Source organism: Herpailurus yagouaroundi, unplaced genomic scaffold, assembly GCF_014898765.1.
Source record: "Herpailurus yagouaroundi ecotype Mexico unplaced genomic scaffold, PumYag 28, whole genome shotgun sequence".
NCBI classification, from domain to species: domain Eukaryota; kingdom Metazoa; phylum Chordata; class Mammalia; order Carnivora; family Felidae; genus Herpailurus; species Herpailurus yagouaroundi.
Window position 1 is genome coordinate 101,000,737 of NW_024412376.1, and position 20,894 is coordinate 101,021,630.

The 20,894-nt window shown below is 40.0% G+C and overlaps 1 protein-coding gene across 1 annotated transcript in view; it reads left to right on the forward strand.

The window, feature by feature from the left end:
- The first annotated feature begins 74 nt into the window (after positions 1-74).
- RASGEF1B (RasGEF domain family member 1B) overlaps positions 75-20,894 on the forward strand; it is a 563,026-nt gene continuing 542,206 nt past the window's right edge. The window contains exon 1 of the mRNA XM_040480060.1: positions 75-215. Coding sequence (XP_040335994.1) covers positions 147-215 — 69 coding nt within the window. The 5' untranslated portion in view covers positions 75-146. The remainder of the gene's footprint in view (positions 216-20,894) is intronic.

Below are 20,894 nucleotides of genomic sequence, written 5' to 3' on the forward strand. Positions count from 1 at the left end.
CCGGCCCCCGACCGCCGCGGGGCTAGCCCCAGAGCCCCGGCCTCGCTGGCCCCGCGGGCTGCGCGCGAGCCCCGGCCGCCCCGGCTCCCGCGCGGGGCGAGGACGCATCCGGCGCTTCGGGAGGGAGCCTGCCTCCGCGCTCGTATATGGCAAAGTTTCTCGCCGAGCTCCTGGGCTGCACGTTGCCGAGCAAGGGCGCCTCTCCCATGTTCGAGGTAGGTGGAGGGTGTGTCCCCGCAGCAACGGGCTTCCGCGGTGGCGCGGCGGCGGGCCCCGAGCGGGGCCCTGGGGTCCCCAGGAGTTGACAAGTGTGTGCGGTCTCACATGCGTGCTTTCCACCTGCAAGTCTGGGGTGGGGCAGGGCGAGGAGGAGACCTGAAGCCCGGGAGGCTGAATCCTCGCCTCCTGGACCTCAGTGAACCTGTTTTTCCTTCCTTCGTTGACAGGCGAGCACGTTTTCTGTCAGTCTGGACTGAGTTTTGCCAGTTGCTCTTTACCTAAAATGCTAGGAATGCCTGAAAATGAGCAGGATCCTGCAGTCCCTCTTTGCTGCTTACTTTGTTGTAGTGGTGGTGTTTTTTTTTTCACCTTTTAATCTGAAAAAAAAAAAAAAAGTTAACGGTAAAAAATCTTTAGGTCAGGAGGTTTCTGCCTTTTTGCCTCCTCCTGCCCCCTTCCCCAAACCCCCAGCACGCTGCAAACTCCATTGAAGTTAACTCATTTCTTCTGTGAGTGAGATACATCGGGGATGAGAAGAGTTAAAGTGGGGTCTGCCAGATCAGGTGAACAAATCGCAATTCTGAAGGCAGGTACATCTAATTGCTCACACCTGCCTGAGGTGGCAATGATGCTGCTGTAAGCATCTCTGCGAGGAACCGTTTATGAGAAGGCTGGCTGGCTGGTCCTACTGAGGGAAATGGTGGCAGCCACTGTTTTATGGGAAACCTATATTGGCTGCTCGTAGGGACAGCCTCACACTGTGCACGGTAACCCCCCCCCCCCTCCACTCCCCCTTCCCTCCACAGTGGGAACAGAGTGTATCCTTTGTCTCTATCTACCACCCTCCCCCAACAGACTGCCTGACAACTAGGCCTGGACCAGAGGGCAGTGGCAGTGGCCAGTGTCCTGAGTTCTTGCTCGGTACTCCTCACTCAGTCCTAGGGCCTGACTGGTCCTCCTGACAGCCTTGGGGCTCCTCCAGGAGCTACCTCTCTGTCTGCAGTTTCCTAGCTGGCCAGAGAAAGCAGAACTTGGGGTCCTCTGTCATGGATGTGAAAGCTCGTCCTTCAGCAAGGCAACTCTTGAGGCTGCAAACTCTCAGACTCTTCCCTGGTTTCTAGTGCGTCTCTTCTCACCTTTGGCTACTGTTGGTGTTCCACCTTCTGTGGCCACGTTCCTTCGATCTTAGAGCTCAGATTGCCCAACCCATGATCTCTGCTGTGTGACAGAGTGGTTTTTAAGCAGGGAGATCTCAATAAGAGGTGATGGAGAGGAGCTGGGAACACAACAGCAGACTGAGAGAAACCAGACTGAAATGCTTGAGTGCTTGGTGGCCTGAAATCTAAAAAGAAAATAATGAAAAGCCTGAAAAAGTAAAGTTTTTCAGGCCTGCAGCTAAAATTAGCCATCTCCTTTGGCCTGTTACATCTCTGCCCATTTCCCTCTCTGTGATGTCAATGTTAGGTAGTGTTTGGGGGTCATTCCAGAGAGGTGAGATGCTCCTTTAGAATTGCTTTTCTCTCTGCCTTGTCCTTTACTGTATTTAGATTTTTGTTTTTGTTTTTTAATTTTTAAAAAATATTTATTTTTGAGAGAGAGAGAGAGAGATACAGAGTGTGAGTGGGGGAGGGGCAGAGAAAGAGGGAGGCACAGAATCCAAAGCAGGTCCAGGCTCTGAGCTGGCAGCAGAGAGCCCCGATGTGGGGCTCGAACTCACAGAGTGTGAGCCGAAGTTGGATGCTTAACCGACTGAGCCACCCAGACGCGTTCTAGATTTTTGTTTTTATTTATTTATGTTTAAAGATTTTACTTTTAAGTAATCTCTACACCCAACGTGGGCTCGAACTCACAACCTGGAGATCGAGAGTCTCACACTCCACCAACTGAGCCAGCCAGGTACCCCATGGATTTTTGTTCTTAAATTACCAACCCACATCAAGCAATTTTGTTGTCTTTGGTTGTTTATTCCTATTTTATCTTCTAGCCAATAGATGCCCCACCTTGATTTCTTGGAATAATTGGCTCTCAATCATCGCTGGTTTGAGGGAGACTTAAAAAGTAATCAGAGACATACTTAGACAATTAAGAAAATGAGTGGCTGTTTTGTCTTTTTTTTAACATTTATTTATTTTTGAGACAGAGAGAGACAGAGCATGAACGGGGGGAGGGTCAGAGAAAGAGGGAGACACAGAATCTGAAACAGGCTCCAGGCTCTGAGCTGGCAGCACAGAGCCCGACGCGGGGCTCGAACTCATGGACCTCGAGATCATGACCTGAGCTGACGTCGGACGCTCAACCGACTGAGCCACCCAGGTGCCCCGGCTCTTTTGTCTTTGAAGAGCTCTGGGGAAAGGGAATTCCCTCTGTCCTTGCTAACTCCATATATCTTGCTTTGTGCTATTTGCTGGGGGCAGGAGCCAGAGTTGTATCTGCTCTCTCCCTCTTTCTACAAATGATTGATCCAGTGTTAGCTGAATCACCCCAGCAGGTATCACTTTTAATCAGTGTTGCTAGAAGAGTTAAGAGATCATCCCTTCCCCACCTACAAGAGTACATCTGCTCAAAGAGGTGAATGACTGAGTATGGAATGTGTTTTGAGGTTGCTTTCTTCTCAGGCAACACATTCTTACTCATAAATGAAGAGGCATTTGTTGAGGCCTCTATATTTGGGAGGGAGAGAAATGTGTAAGAAAGATATTCTTAAGCCTTTCTAAATATTCATTTCCTAAAAGCGAAAGTGCTAGGACATGAGAAAATTTAGGCAACTTTTCATTTCCACCAAATGCTCTCATTCTAACTTTGGAGGCTACCTTTAGTGTCAGGGGGGGTCACGAGAGGAGGTGGATGTTTTCATAAGGAATGGCCTTTGGTTCCATTTTGGTTAGGAGGTGGCCACGAATGTAGGCTCTTCCTACCCAGGCCAGTTTGGTTTGCACAGAGGAGATTCTGCACAGTACCTGAAAGGGTACTGAATCCCGACAGGACCTCGTGTGTGTTTGCAGGTGTCTGACAAGGGCGAACAGGTGACTGGTATGGAGAACACAGAGGCAGAAAGTCACTGTGGCTGGAAAACAAGTCGAAAGCATACCTTGTTGTGTCATTGGCAGAGGCTAAGGACCAATGGTGTGTATTTGGAACACAGTGTCTTCATGATCATGTTGTTCATCTTCCCTTTACTTTTTCTTAGTCAAGTATTTAAGTTTACGAACCAAGTCTTTGAGAAAGAATTATTAAAATTTCAAGGAAAAAAACCCCGAAAGGATAAGAAGTTTACCTCGGTCACAGCAGTGCCCTGAGCACTGGTTAGATTTTTGGGATAATGTTTGTATGCCTCACCATACTTGCATAGCTTCTGCAGAAAGAGTGGGCTTGCTGGATATTCTGACGTCTAGAAAAGTAGGACATTGTAAGCATAGAATGGTGGTTTCAGACCTAGCACGTCCTGCTTATGTGTGTCCTGTAGGCTTAGATGGATGGATGTCTGGCCCTGACCTCCATTCCTGCCCCTGTTGGCTCTGACATATTATGAACCTTTGCATTGTGCCTTCATGATAGTCAATGATGGAGTCTGGTTTAAGAGCAGAAAATGGCAGGAGAATTATAAAGTCAGAGGCAACTGCTTTTTCTCCTTCTGGACCCCCTTCCCTCAGTCAGCAAACCTGCATTGAAAAAAAATTTTTTTTAATGTTTAATATTTGTGACAGAATGTTAGTGGGGTAGGGGCAAAGGAGACACAGAAAGGGAGACACAGAATTCAAAACAGGCTCCAGGCTCTGGCTGTCAGCACAGAGCCCGACGCGGGGCTTGAACCCACAGGCTGTGAGATTATGACCTGAGCCAAAGTCAGATGCTTAGCCAACGGAACCACATAGGTGCCCCTGCAAACCTGCATTTTTAATGCTGCAATCCTTCATCATCTAACACGGAGGGGTACCTTTCAGGAGCCACATCCACTGGGGAGAACACATCTGGCTCTACAGAAAAGGGGTGTTCAATTCCATGCCACTGTTTCTGGATGTGGTCTCTAGAATTGTCATACCTCATGTATGTTCTACTTATTTCCACATTCTGTTTTCTTATTTCCACCGGTATTGCTGCCTAACTGTGACTATAGCTTTATTTTAATTTATACATAATACATAATAACTGTCATTTATTGTCTACTCTGGTGGGCATTGTTCTAAGGGCATAATATACACAATCTCAGCTATCTTCCCTAATAGGTTTGCGATATAGGTGTTTACAACCATATACTTTACAGATGAGAAAAGTCAAAGCTTATAGAGTTTGAATAATTTGGTTAAGGTCACTTTAGTATGTGCTAGAGTGAGGATCTCAAAGTTCACCTACCTTCCTCAACTATGGTTACTCGGTATTTGGTGTTTTTGTTTTTTGTTTTCTACCTCAGTTTTATTCCTAGCCATACTCTTTCTCTTTGGAAATAGGAAAGGTAAACACCCTCATTCTTTCATTCTTCCATTCTTCCATTCTTTCATCATCACTGTGTTACCACTGGGATGGCACGAGTACCTTACTCTTGGAAATGTTCGATCAAAGGCTGGTTGAACTCAGAGGAATTGTTAAGGGAAAGATTCAGTTCAATCACCATAACCCTTTATAGCTAGTTTCCACTTATGAGGCATTTTCTGCACGCCCTGTTTTATTCCCCAATGACATTATGAGGTAAGTTGTGTGGTCATCCCTGTTTAGAAGTGAGGAGGCCAGGGCTCAGGGTCATTACCTGAATTGTCCAAGGTTACTTCCTACCGCGGATCTGATCCTGGACTCTGATTCCACAGTGCTTTGCCAGCCAGCTGCATTGACTCACCTGATCTTTTCCTGGCCTCTGAGTTCTGGCTCATCTGCTCGATCTTTTGGACCATTGCCAAAGTCATTTTCTTTAATAGCCCGACTGAACACAGTGTCCATTTATATACCCCCAATTCTTTGGTGGTTCCCACTGCATGCAGATGCCATAGGGGATGCAGTTTCCCCTTGACAGTGTGGTCACTACCTAAATTTTCTTGTCCAGTCTTTCCTTCTTACTGTATTCCTAGCACACTAGCAAACTTTTGTCTACATCCATTTCTTGGTCATGTCCTCTCACCACTAAGCTGTTGCTCTGCCTGGAGTTTTCTTCCGCCAATTCGTCTATTGATGTTTCCTCTCTCTGCAAGGTTCCTCTCAAATTTCGCCTCCAGATCCAGCCCCTTGGACAATAACCAGCCCTCGACTGCAGGCCCCCTGAATACTGTTTGTTTCTATAGGAGACCTAGGACATCTTTCTCTTGTAACTTCTGCATGCTTCAGTTGTCTGTCTTCAATGGAGATAATAGCAGTGTCGGATGCAGGTGGTGAGGGTTAAATGGGTTGGTACCTGGAAAGTACTTAGAATAGTGTTTCATGCATGGTCATTGCTGAGGTCCTTGCCTATGCATCTCTGACCTCTTCAGGATCAAGAACTAAGTATTTTTTCTTTCCACAGCACCCACCAGAATATTGTACACATCATTTTGCATCACATGATGGATCAAACTGATCTCATTCTGGAGGTTCATGATTTCTTTTGCCCTTAAACTATTTGTGATGTCTCTGAAGTTCCAATTTAACCAGCACCCTGTATCTTTATTTGCTAAATCTGGCAACCCTATCTTACCATTCCCCTCCTCCCATCATAACCCAGCCCCTAGACTCCAATCCCACTCAATTGTAGAAGCCTTGTCCCCCATCTTTCCTGCTTAATGGTCCCTATTGTGGCAGAGATCCTGTCCCAGGCCAAGGGAGACACCCATAGGGAATTGAAGTTGGACAGCTATCTGTCCCCACTGCCTCACTAGTATGGAAATGATGGAGTGAGCAAGCTTTCCTCTGCAAGTGTCAGGTCTGTGACTGAGAGAGGTGTATCACTGGCGTCCTGTTTATTCACGCTTCATGTGTTCACCGGTTCACTCACTCACTCACTCACTCACTCATTTAACAAATGTTATTTATTAAACCCTAGCTTTGTGGTAGGCACCCCATGGAAGCCTTCCTAAAAGACATTCAAACTGTTTTAACTGTGAGCCACAGTAAGAAATATATTTTACATTGCAATCCTGAATGCACATAGCTATTTATACCTATAACATTGAAATTAAGTTTCAAGAGTAACACTTTTACTTATGACAGGGGTTGTACTTTGATCTTTGCAGTTCTGTCCTTTCCATTCCATTTCTTCCATTCTATTAAGAATTAAACAGGGAAAGACCTGCTGAATTGATTTCATGAGTTGTGACTCATAATTTGAAAAGCACTGCTATAGAGGATGGTAAGATTCTATTTTTACAGAACAATTTGTGTTCCCTCATTATTCCAGTACTATACTTACACATTATTACACTATACATTAGGAGAGTTTTGTGGTCTGCCATGGGAAGCCTGTCACCATGAATAATCTTATTTCTTGGGAGAAAATATTTTCAGGGTTTCAAACAACTAATTTACCAAATAACCTTTGATAAATATTCTGCCTCTAAATTGAGTTATAGGTTTGGCATGTTACCTGAGCATATTTTATGATGTGCTTTTTATTTAGAACACTGTAGTTGGATTTCAATTTATTTCTCTTTGCATCTACTAACGACAAACATGTCCCACTAGCTGAATTACTCCCTAGGTTACATTTACGGATCTTTCCATTTTTTATATTTTAATTGACCCCAACCCTTCCCTCTTGAAAGAACTTAGATTTTCAAGCAGTCTTTTTTTCCCCCTCTAATTTGCCTGGTAAGGATTTTGATTTTGTTCATTACAATGAGCTCCTTTGTTTAAATGAATCTTACATGCTCTCATCCACTTGGTCATTCTGGTGGGCTTCAAGCATCTAAAGAATGAACCATGTGGTCAGGTTGTTTTGAAAGCAACTAATTTGGATAAGGCTGTAGCTTCAGTGATTGGATGTTGGTGCTTGATCATAAGAGAGAAGTTTGAGAATAATAGCTCCTGTTGCCACAGCTGGGCTTTCGATGAGGGTCATTTGAATTTTAAGCTAATGGATACTGAGTTTGTCTTGTAAATTCACAATTCAATTTGTTTGAGGGCCAATTGGATTGCTCTATCACATCTGAGCCATTGTGTACGCACAGGCAACTCTACTTACCTTTTGTGTTAGCTGCTTTTAAACTCTGCTTGTGGTCCTAAATGCATGCATTTCATTTATAGGAATATTTGGTCCCATTATGATTAGATCTGTCTAATGGCTTCTTGCTGAGAGACCATTACATGATTTTTTCCTTTTTGTATTTTGATAAGTAAAGGCTGGTGTTCAAATGGCCAGTGCTGTCTGCATGTCAAGAGGAGCAGGGATAGGAGCTTCACTCTTTGATTTATTTCCTTTTGCTTAGTTCTTTTCAATTTGTAATAGTATTCTTGTATGTTATGAATTTCTTTACTTCACAAGTCTTTGATAAAATACAATAGGTCTAGTAGTGACGTTTGTATTTAAAAAGTTCTACCTGCTTGGAGTTGCCTATCGAAGTGTCCCATAGATAAAATGACAGCTTTTATCTGTCTGAATTTTGTGATGAGTAAGGACTATGCTTTCTACCCTTGGAGAATCTTAAGTGTATTCTAGGCCTATTTCTCTACATACCTATAATATATTAAGTATTCTATATCCCTTTCAAACCTCTACACTTTCAAACCAAAATGGAGGACCCATCATTCCCCTGTACCCGGCTGGAACCCACTTCTCGTTTCCAACTCGATTGTCAGCCAAAAGCACCACATATTTTCCTAGAGTAGCACTTTGGTGCCATTTTTTGCTTTCTTTTTATTTCATGAACAATCTGTCAGTGACTCCCACAGATTCTTTCTTGGACTTACACCTTTCTTTTTATCCCTACTAGCCTTTGTATACTGATATGACAAGCATTTATTTACTTATTTTTAGAAAGACATTTAAAAGAATATTTATTTATTTATTTATTTATTTATTTATTTATTTATTTATTTATTTAATTTAGAGAGCTAGTGAGTGAGCATGCATGGGTGGGAGAGGGGCAGAGAGAGAGATAGAGGGAGAGAAAGAGAATCTGTGCTGTCAGTGTAGAGCCCGACTTGGGGCTTGGACTCATGAACCATGGAATCACGACCTGAGCTGAAATCAAGAGTTGGACGCTTAGCTGACTGAGCTGCCCAGGCACTTCTGACAAACATTTATTGATTATGTACTATGACCAAGGAGTTGTAGGGTCTGTAGGGGATTTCACAATAAGTAATGATCAGTTTGCTTCTTTCAAGTTTCCCTCTTCTCCCCTTTTCCTGAATATGCTGCTAGTATACCGCAATTCCTTTTCATTGTCACTTTCCTATGTAAGAGTCTGCCTGTGTGACTTTCTGTATCCAAAGGCTCAAGTCTTTAAGTTCTACCTAGGGTATTTTTAAGGTGCTGTTGTTAAATGTCTTACTCTGCCTAGCTAACTTTACTTCCTGCCATTAATTTTCTTCAGGGATCCTCATAGGTCATATACAAATTCTTGACCCTGTGCCTTTGTTTAGGCTACTTGTCCTATCCTTTAGTATGATGACCTATCTTAATTTTTTCCATTTTTCCTAACCAAACCCTACCTAATTCCATAGTAAGGATCCAGCCCTTCACGAGCCTTCTCCAATTGCAGGGAAGAGGCTAAGAGTACACAGGCTGGAGAATCAGATACTTGGTTTCCAGTCTGGGCTCCTCCACTTCTGAGCTATGTGACCTTAAATAAAATACATCCTTGCATCTCACTTTTATTCTTTATAAAATTGGGATAATAACAGTAGCTATCTCATTGAGTTGTTAATGAGGATTAAATAAGGTAATTCAAACAAAATACTAAGCATAGTGTTTGGCATGTAGTAACTGACAAATGAGAAAATGATGATAATTATATACTTTCACCTTTTGTTTCCAAAATATACTTTCACCTTGATCCCAATACCCTGGGGTCTCTCTCTCCTTTGACTATCTTAGGACATACTTTATGCTTTTCTGAATTCTCCACAGTGCTGAGCACAACCTAGGTGCTCAATCAGTGCTCATTAATTTTGAAAATATGCCATATGCTGTTTTAGCAAAATCTGGGAACCAATTTATTTCTGAATATATTTAATTGTATTTTATGGAAATGTGACAGCCACTGTCCTTTAGTGACTTACCCCCTAATCTATGGGATGTATATTGATGCTAAGTTGGGCTGCAGTTGTACCAATGACGATAATGTACTTTTACATACAACTCTGGCAGAAGCAGTACTTGAAAAATGTACCAATTATAAATGCTATTTGAATGAAATTCAACCATAGATTGCAATATAATTAAACACAGTATTTTGCAATTGGTTTGCAAACATGTGTCCTCAAAATAAGTCAAGTGAAGCAAATCCATGCTATAAGTCAAGATTTTATTCATCAGACTTTTATGTTGCATGCTGTTGGTAGAGAATTCTGGCTGGAGGTCAGGTTAGATTATTCCAAAATTAATTTACTCCAAGAACACTTACCCAGTGGGCTTTCTTATCATATTTCCAGTGGGAAAGAGGGAGTAATGATGCCCTGCTTCTCAGGAAGCTGTTGGATGGCCTGAAAGCATGGAAATTTACTTTCATGGAGATTATTTGAACTCGGCTAGAAGTCAAGGGAGGGTGCCTACAGAGACGCACATGGGACTGAAAACTAAAGGGTGGCAGCATTATGCATCGCAAAGAACCTACAATGGGAGTCTTAAGATCTGGATTCTGAGCCTGGCTCCTTTCCTCACTGGCCGAATGCTCCTGGGGGAAATCTCCTTACCTCACTGAGTGTCAATTTTTATAGCTCTGAAATGAAAGTAACAATATTCGATTTGCTCTACTCCCAGAAATGATGTGAGGCTCCAGTGTGGTAATAAATGTGAAAGTCCTTCATAAAATGTCAAGCATTATACAAATGTGAATTGCTGTTACTGATGCTGTGATGGAGAGCACAGAAAAAGGAGGTGCCTACTTAGCATCCTGGGCATGCAAGAATCTGTTGGTGAATGGACTGTCAAGGATAGTATGGATGGTCAAGAATAGAAATACTTGTGTTTCAAAGGTAGAGAAGGAAATATGAAGCAGTCATAATTTACAACTCGAGCTTCAACCCCCGTGCAGTAAGCCTCCACTTGTATCTAGCGATTTACTTAAGGAAATCTCTACTTTCTAAGGACTCATTTAAGGACCAAGCTTAAATGAGTTTATGAATGAAATTCTATCAACATCGGGGGCAGGGCATGAGCAGATTTCAGTGGCATGAGGCAAATTGCAAGGAGGGATTGCGGGGCTCTGAAGAAAGTCTGAGAGTCCAGGATTGTATGCTGCAGAAATATATAGTGGCTGTTATTTGAACTCCCTCCCCTTTCTGTCTGTCCCCTGAGCCTAGCTACCCTGTGTCAGAAAAAAGAACTTGGCCCCACAACAGGGTCATCATATGTCATTCAGAGAGTAGAACTCAGAGGACGGAACCCTTTCAGTGCAAGGGGAGCTCTGATGGCCTGGGCAGAGCAGCAGTAAGTAGTCTCCTGCAGTAGTAATTCAGGCACATGGACAACCTAGAGCCAGTGCATCCTGTGGTTGCCTGGACTGGTTCGAGAGCTCAGATGATGTAATTTCCCCTGGAGGACACCTACCAATACCAAGGAAGGAGGGATCCTTGGAAGAGAATCTGATGTTCTCAGGGTGGAGGTGGGTTTATGTGGCCAGCAAAATTTGGGTATGTGATAAGATGATTTCATTTGTAATCACATTTAGGTACAGAATATTGGTCTATATAATCCTTAATCAGTGTCCTTTCATATTCCATTTTTGAATCAGTGTAGGCCATTTGTGAAATCTAATGCCCTAGGCCTTTGCCTTCTTTTTTTTTTTTTTTTTTTTTGGTCCAACAGCTTATTCTTGATGTTCATTTTAGCCAAATTTCATATATGTTAAAATGTGTTGTGTGTCTGTTAGGAGAAAGAAGGATGGTACGGGAGTGGTCAGATGTATGTACAGAGCTACACACAGACAGGAAAACACACAGTGATTTGCTTCTAGAAGGGCCATGATGATTAAACCACATGACCATTGTTTAACATGAATTCAGAAATCTCATTGATTTTGTTTACCAGCTTTGTTCCAAAACCTTAAATGTGCTATGTACATGAGACCAAGTGCGTGGGACTCTGATTTTCAGGGGTTAACAAATCAAACTACTTTTTCCTTTGAATTTCTCTTTTGCTTCCTTCCTCTCCTCCAGCTTAAGGAAGGTCCTTTCTGTGACATAGCTGTGTGCGATTTTCATTTTTTCTATCTCACTCTGCAAATAGAAACTGATTTCATTTTTTCTCATGTATAAGGAAATAGTGCATCTGATTTCACAGGCCAGAAAGAAATGATTGGAAAGCAGCCAGCCAGGCCCTGGGGAACCCCCTAAAATTATCCTCTACCTTATGGACTGTCCAGATTGTTTGTATGTGTGGCTAGGGAAGATGGGGGCAGGGAAGTGGGATTTGGGAAATAAAATTTTCTCATGCCCAGATGCTGTGAGTGAGTCAGATGGCTGGGTGAGTTTACCCTGATACCTCCTGTGATTTTTAGGAGTTCATTTGCTCAGTGCCAGGTTTGGATGTCCAAGCAGCTGGGCGGACCCTCTGGAGTTCTAGTTAATTCAGCTCCCTGTCTGCACATTGTGTGGACTTCCCTTATGTGTGAAAACTTCCTAGATAAATAAAGGGGTTTCTTTAGGGCTGCATCTTGATTGGAATTGCTGTGGGTTAGAGTGACTAAGAAATATACTCTCAGTTACCAGAGTTGATGGATAATAGGCAATAATAACAGTTCTTTAGAATTTACCAAAACACCTTGCATACATAATTTTATTAGAAATGGAAAAACAGTGGGGAATTATTTGACTCTATTTACAGATGGAAAAATTAGGGAACAGGGCTAAGAAATACTAGCTTTGGAAAACAGCTTGGGTCTAAAATTATCCAGTCAACCTTGCACATAATAAAAATAATTTATCACCTTTTCTATATATGTCTTCCTCCTTAGTAGAATTAAGAGGATACCACTATAAAAATACCACCAGTTGAAACCATTACTATGAAATTCTTTGAAAAATCACAAAGTAGTACCAAAAAATGTAAGGTATCTTATGTCAAATACAGTTTGGAACAGTGCAAGGTATACTTGAATACCATAAAGTGTTATTATTTAAATGAAAAATTAGGGGGACCTGGTTGGCTCAGTCATCAGAGCATGTGACTCTTAATCTCAGGGCCATGAGTTCGAGCCCCACTTTGGGCATAGAATTTACTTTAAAAAAATAACAAAATAAAAAAAAAATAATTAATTTCATCGTTAGTAAAGGTTCTTCCCTTTTCTGGCCTTGAAGAGGAATATGATAACAATTGAGAGAAACTTTCATTATCTCTTTCCAAAATTATTTTCAAGCCCTTCTTTGTTCTACAAAATTAGCATAAATCCCACTTCTAACTATCTAACTATTTCTAACTATCCCCATCTCTTCCTTCAGGTTCCTTAAATCATTGGATGAAGAGTCCCCAAGCTGTGACCTATAAAGAATAATTAGATTTTTCTCTTGACAAACCATTCCTAAGGTATAACATCTTGGGATGATTGCTCAGGATTTTATGTTGCAGCATCTCCTATCCTGCTGGTGGCTGAGAGTGTTATCAATAGTAGACAATAATCAACGATTTTGTGGCACAGTGCTTTATAGATTTTGAAGCACTTTGACTGAATCCCCTGAATGATTCTTAAAGTATTGTCATCCTCATTTGACAGACTTAGAAGCTGAGGTTCAGAGAGGTAACATGAATGTCCCCAGATAACCACAGCCAGAGAGCAATGGAGCTAGGACTTCTGTTTCCATGTTCTCCCAGTCTTTCTAGGGCAACCTAGGTGTTAATTGTGATGCCCTCACCAATGTAAGGGAGCAACCAAGCTTCATATACATTAGTCATCTCAATAATGACTCCAGTGTCACCAAGGCAAAAGTTGGTGTTCCCCACTACCTATATCATTAGTGATATTAAAGCCTGCTTTTTTTTTTTTAAATAGAGATGCATACAACATTATATTAATTTCAGGTGCACAACAGGGTAATTTCAAATTTGTATATATTGTGAAACGATTACCACAATTAAGTCTAGTTAACATCTGTCACCATACAAAGTTACAGAATATATTTTGTCTCGTGATGAGAACTTGTAAGATTTACTCTCTTAGCAATGTTCAAATATGCAGTACGATATTATTGACTATGGTCACCATGCTGTACATTACATCCCAGAATTTATTATTTTATAACTGGAAGTTTGTACTTTTTGATCACCTTCATCCGTTTTGTCCATCCCACCTCTGGCAACCACCAGTCTGTTCTCCGTATCCATGAGCTTTTTTATTTTTAAGATTCTATGTGTAAGTGGGGTGATATGATATTTGCCTTTCTCTGTCTTTGACCTATTTCACTTAGTATAGTGTCTTCAAGGTCCATCTATGTTGTCGCAAATAGCACAATTTAATTCTTTTTTTATGGTTGAATAATACTCCATTGTATATATATACACCACGATGTCTTTATCCACTTGTTTGTTGATGGACACTTGTTTCCATATTTTGGCTAGTGTACATAATGCTACAGTGAACATGGGGGGTGCAAATGTTTTGAGTTAGTATTTTTGTTTTCTTTGGATAAATACCCAAAACCGGTATTGCTGGATCATATGGTAGTTCTTTTTTAAACATTTTTTGAGAAACCTCCATACTGTTTTCCATAGTGGCTGCACCTATCTCTTGTCTTTTCTTTTTTTTTTTTTTTTTTTGATAATAAGGCTGCCCTTTAATGATTATCTTCTAGAGTTTAAGCTAAATCTTTACTCTGTCACTCATCATTTATTATTTGTGTGACCACAGGCAAATCACTTCTCTAAGCTCAATGTCTTCATCTATGAAGTGAGGACAGTGATTGTTATCCTTATAAATGAGAAAATACATGTAAAGTGTTACATACTATGCCTGACACATAATTAACATCAAATGTTACCTTTCTTCTTCTTTTTCCAGTTCATAACATTTTAGCACTGTTCCTCCTGTATTAATTCTTTGGAGGTGGGGTCTGTTTTGAGTGGACATGTGATGGGTGTGGGGAAGGCTCCATTATAGATGGCACCTATTGTATACTTTGTCTGTGGCCCACATGAAAAGCAAGTTAGATGCCACAGCACTAGTGATGATAAAAGATTGGTTTAATTTTTATTTTTTTTCCTGGGCAAATAAACCAGTGTGTACTTTCTTTCTGAAGTCTCTTGCTTACAACATTCTGTGCTATGCTGATTACTCATTGAACGAGTACTCATTTAACCCCAATTATGTGTCCTATATGTGTGCTTGGTGCTATAAGGATTACAAAAGGAACAAGACGTAGCCTCTGCCCCAAGTGTACTTGAGGAGGCTTGATTTCTAAGCATGAAAACAGAGGGCTATTCTGAACTGAGTGTGTGGTAGAAAACCAGTCTGCCTATTCTGGGGAAAAGATTTCACAGACTAACTCTTTCCAGTGTGCTTCCAAATGCTGTGACAACCACTTAAAATATTTGTGAAAAGAAGCAGTCAATTCTGCTTTTCCAGATTGATGCTATAAATAGGGAGAATAAGTTATTTGTGTTTTATAGCTTTTTAAGACACAGCAATGATTAAAAATGGTAAAAAGGTGGTGTTATGCCTGAGGTTACATCAAAACCTTTTTGAAACAGTGTCTCATTATTGTATTTTTTGATTTTGTTTTGTAGTGCCTTAGGCAAGTTAATTTCCACATATGTAAAATGCTCTAAATAAAAATATCTCACTGGGCTGTTATGCAGATTATATGAGATATGATGTAAAAACACTTAGCATAGCACCTGGTACATGGCAGCAAGTATCCAATTAGCAATAGTTTTCTTTCTACATTGGCAGATATGCTCCTTGTGTTTTCTAAGCTAGAGGCTTAAATTAAGTCCTCCTTTTGAAGCTCCTCCTCCATTTGAAGCTCCTCCTCCTTTTATCCACTTTTATTTTCCTATCCCCTGGAGCATTTCATAATGTGTGCAGCTCAGCATGGCTTTACATACATAGCCCATCAAAGAGTTAATAATGCTGTGCTCCAACCTTTCTAGTTTGCTGGAGCTACTTAATCAGAGAAATCATTGTGGTTCTTTTCATGCAACTCACTGATGTCCAAAGCAACTAATTAGAAAGAAGGAGTATAGAAAATCAATCTTTACTAACATTGACATTTCTTCCAATTTAAGCAATTGGTTTGCTTACATTCTTTGTGAAAACCTGTTGAGATCTAAAATTATCCCAGATGACTACATTAGAGAGTTCTAATAGGTTCTTAGTATCAGAATAAAGATTATTTGAACATTAAATACATAGAATTTGGAAGGGATCCAGCATATTGCATGAACTCACTAGACAAGTAGCATTTACTCATGACACCATTAAAGAAGGCTCATATCAAGTTGGGGGACAGTATAACTCTTTGAGAACCTAGCTTAATTAGAGGGAACTGGTTTGTGTTAGGTATTTCCCTTTGCACCTCTAGTTCTTCATCTTTCTCTAGTCTGTACTCTAGGAAGCCAACCTGTATGAAATATATCCACAGGGTTCTCTTGGCCTCAGTTTCTAATTGGGTTTGGCCAATGGGGAGCATTGGCCAGAGACTGGAGGGAGTGGAGATTGTGAGGGCAAGGCATTTATTACTTCATCTTCCTATTTACAAGGTCACCTTGAGCTGGCTGTGTCCCTCTAACTAAGATCACAGCTCCTGTAAGGTGGTCTTCTCCATATAGCCTCTCTGTTTCCAACTTCCTGCAACACTCCCTTCTCTTACTACTTTCTGGGGGGAGGGGTGGGTGGGTAATGGCGTATGTTACTAGCTCCAAGATATTGTACCATGCCTTGTGGTTTTTCTTATACCCTTCTTGTATCTTGGTAAATAGTCAGAGTTTTATTGAACTTCCCTTTAAATTACCCAATTTGAATATGTCATCTGTTTCCTATTAGAACTTCAAATGATAGAGGAACAATAGCAACTTCCTCTTGAAAGGTCAAAGTGACCGTCTGAATTACTGGTTTTTAAAAAATTCTGCCAATTCATAAAAGTGCTGTGTGCCTTGTTACATATTCAAGTAAAAGTGGATGAATTCACAAGAATGATATATAATGATGTGGCTTGTGTTGGTTGTGTTTTGTGATTAAATGGAATATTATTTGGGTTGAATGAGGATAGTGTTAAAGCTTCAGTAAATGCCAGTGTCGTAAAAGAGTAGGGCCTTTTAGAGACGGAGTAGATGCTGAATGCATTGCATCTTAACTTTTTAACTTGCACGTGAGGAATCTGAATCACCAAGAAGTTAGAGAAGTTGCCCAAGGTCAGACAATTAATATGTGGCAAAGCTGGGTCTTGAACCACATCATGTGACTCTAAGACTAGTGGTTGTTTTGGTGCTCCAAATTGTGAAATAGAGTTAAATTTAGTTTCATTAGGCAAAATACATGGATTTGACTTAAATTGGTCAGCTTTCAATAAACTAAAAGTGTACTTCAGTGTGGTGGTGTGGGTTTTGATTTGTTTTTAAACAGGAAATTAGGTGCAAATATGAAATTTCAGTTTACAATCACCCATCTGTCACATCAGCTTAGCCAAATAGAACAATGTTACAAAGATGTTAACATTTTTTTTAGAATTTGTTTATTCATAAGGTAATTTTTGTTGTATAGTACTTTAGTTTCAGAATATATGATTTATACTATTTCTGGGTGAATACTCAGCAATACTAATCCCAAAATATATTTTATTACTAAAAGAGTTTTGGGTAAACTGGTCTCTCACTGTTTTTATACCAGAAAAATATTTGATTTTTGATTGCATATGTGGTGTATGTACGCTGAGAATTGGAGTAGTTGTTACATGGAAGGTGTCAATGTTTCTGCCCTTAAGATCATCACAACCTATTGCAAGGGATATGGGATAGAGATTATATCCCAATTGGAAAATAAATGGGATAAAATTTCTGCCTAAGTCACCTGTTAGCAGGACCTATAAGATGACCCTTTCATTTAAAGTGTAAGCCCCCTCACCTGGGTGGCTCAGTCGGTTAAGCGTCCGACTTCGGCTCAGGTCATGATCTCACGGTCCGTGAGTTCGAGCCCCGCGTCAGGCTCTGTGCTGACAGCTCAGAGCCTGGAGCCCATTTCAGATTCTGTGTCTCCCTCTCTCTCTTCCCCTCCCCTGTTCATGCTCTGTCTCTCTCTGTCTCAAAAATAAATAAACGTTACTAAAAAAAAATTTTAAAGTGTAAGCCCCTGAAGTCAAGGGTGAAAACTGACATTTCTTCTACCTGTCTCCATGGTAGACAGGAAAAATGATACTTAGTACATATTTGACAAATAAATAAATGAGATCACAAAAGATGTTCTTGTAGTATTTAAGGTGTAAGAAGCGCATTTGGTCTCATCTGCTTTTTTATCCAGTTCATAGTTGTAAGACTAGATGGTTCACACATTGAGAGAATTACTTTACTATACATTGTGTGTGGGTGTGATGATTTTTTTTCTATTTAGGTTTGCATATAGAAAAATTAGATTGTCAATTCAATACTATCTAATAAATTAAAAAGTGAAACTGTTTAGGTAAATGAATCAACAGGTTGATTTAAATCAATTTTACTATGAAACATCATCAATTTTCTTATACATGAAATCTTGAAAATTAATAAATATAAGCAGTTTATTGGCTTTTTAGTTTTTGTGCTTTGATACCATGAAAACAGTGACTAATACCAGCCAGATGTGTTCCTTTTCCTTGTACTTTTGAATCGCAGTAAGATGGTCTTTGCTCCAATTCTGCTTTCCTTAATACTGCACATTACTGTATTACATGCACATTTTAGAATTTTGAACCATCAATTTTGCCTCTGTGTAATGCAAATAGATGCCATTCCCTTCAAAACATAAATGGGTCCTTGTTTTATTTAATATGAAGATTGGCTCAATTATCTTTTGAAAGGTGGAGCTTTCAGAGAGACAGATCTGCTGAAAAGATAATGGTCAACTATGTGCTTACCCAGACATGAAAATTAGATTTTGATACTGACATTTCCCCCCCAAAAGAAAGTTAAATAGAAAGTTATACAGTGCTCCCCTAGAGAGAGGACCTCATTGCTCTTTTATTACTCATTCCATTAAATTAGTTTTCTTCCTCATTTGACCCTAAGGTGGAGGAATACAAATCTGACAGGTTGCAGGACTCACATTGAGCCATGTCTGTGAGTGGGTGGATTCATAGTATGCATATGTCTCTCTTTTTCCTTCTTCCTTTCTTCCTTCTAAAATGGTAAGAACCAGGGAAAACTCTCACTTGTGAAAACACACAGCCAGTTCTCTCTTTTCTCTTTTTCTCTATTTCCCTTCTGTATTGCGAGAGTAGAAATCTGTTCCTCAGAAGAGGTCCAGCAAGCTTTCTTGCTATCTCTAGATTCACTTTTTCATTACACACTGCAACAAATGTGGAGTCACTGTCCTAACAAGAAGATCAATATTAGACAGTGAGAAGAACTATATTTTATTTCTTCACTGTTGTATCCCCCAGAACATAGCAATGTTTTCCAAACAGCAGTCTTATATAATTAATACACAAATGAATACATTTATAAAACCACACTACACCATGGAGACCTTCCTTTCCCCCCATAATCGGGGAAACTTAAAAAATATTCTACTCCATGAGTGTACATACTAAAAAATATAGAATATTTCTTTGATGGACTCCTTCCTCCTTTCTCTTTGACCTTGAAGACTTGTAGATTTGACTTTCATATTAACCTGACTTAATTTGCTTTCAAATATTGAGGGTGGATAGGAAGGATGTTAGCATTACTTAATGTGAAGGCACTCTACCCTAAAATATTTTATGATAACATTGGTTTTAAATTCTAAGATATATTATGATAGAAACTTCAATGTTGTTTAAATTGATTAAAAATATTGGTATATGTCTGACATTTTTAATTTATGAAACTGAAATTTTCTTCTTTTTAAGTTCCTGGTATTCAATTGAAGAGTAGAGAAGTGTGAAATATAATGTAGTTTTACTTACATTTTTGGTAATTGTTTTGTTTGTCCATTTAGATCTTTTGAATTTTTTAAAAAATAAATCTTTAATCACAATTAATTGGAACATTTAGATAATAAATATAGAGATTTTCTTCACAAGGCATATGTCTGTTATATTCTACGATGTTCATAATTTTGAAAGGTGGTTACAAAAAATAAAAATGGAAAATTTACTTATCATAAATACCACATTAACTTGAAATATTAAGCTATATATGGACTTTTGCTATAACAATTTTTAGGGGCGCCTGGGTGGCTCGGTCGGTTAAGCATCCGACTTCAGCTCAGGTCATGATCTCACAGTTCGTGAGTTCGAGCCCCGCGTCGGGCTCTGTGCTGACAGCTTGGAGCCTGTTTCGGATTCTGTGTCTCCCTCTCTCTCTGCCCCTCCCCTGTTCATGCTCTGTCTCTCTCTCTGTCTCAAAAATAAATAAACGTTAAAAAAAATTAAAAAAAAATAAAACAACATAATTGGCTTTTCTGCTTGAGCCAGTCTTTTTTCCTACTTCTTGTGACTGTCCATGGTGCTGAAAGCATACTGTCTTGTTTTAGCCATAGTCGCAAAATGATGGTGATGTGAGAAATTTCTAAACTAATCCCTCCATTTTCAGTGAAAATTCTAGAAAGCAGAACTCACTTACCCAGTTTGCTACAGCTTGTAATGACTGATCGGGATAAATATCCATGTGTTTTCTCCACTTCACCATACTGGAAAACCTGGCTTCAAACCTAGAGAACTCGTAGTAGAGTTAAATGCACAAAACTCTAGGGTTCAGTTTGAAAAAGTAGTTTCTGTATTGTGAGTCTTCATAAACCTTTTGGATGTGGACAAATATGTAAGTTTTTTTCCCCTTGTTGTATACACTGATGAGATTTCATCAGCTTGTAACAACCCTACTAGGGCTCTAAATCCTGTTTGAAAAAAACAAAACATTCTGAATTATTCCTCAGCTCTGAGTCTTTTGAAGACCTTCTTAAAAATCTGACTGATTTTGGAGGTGCCTGGGTGGCTCAGTCAGTTAAGCATCTGACTTCAGCTCAGGTCATGATCTCACGGTTCATGGGTTTGAGCCCTGCGTTGGGCTTTGTGCTGACAACTCAGAGCCTGGAGCCTGCTTTGAATTCTCTGTCTCTTTCTGTTCTTCTCCAGCTTGTGCCTTCTCTCTCCCTGTCTCTCAAAAATAAATAAAAACATTAAAAACAATAAGATCTGATTTTGGAATACACTCCAAATGTGAACAACTGCCTCATTATCTTAGGATAATGAAATAATGATAATTTATTTAAACTCAGTGTCCACTCATGGTTTTAAATAATCATTTGGGAAAGGTGGCAAGATTTAGAGGAATAAATCTTGATACTGCTAGGTTAAAAATCTGAGATAAAATATGAGCCACCCTTAAAAATTATTCCTAGAAGAATTTTATCTGGTAAGGCTTTATTTCCTTCCCCAATAGTTTGAGATGCTACTTG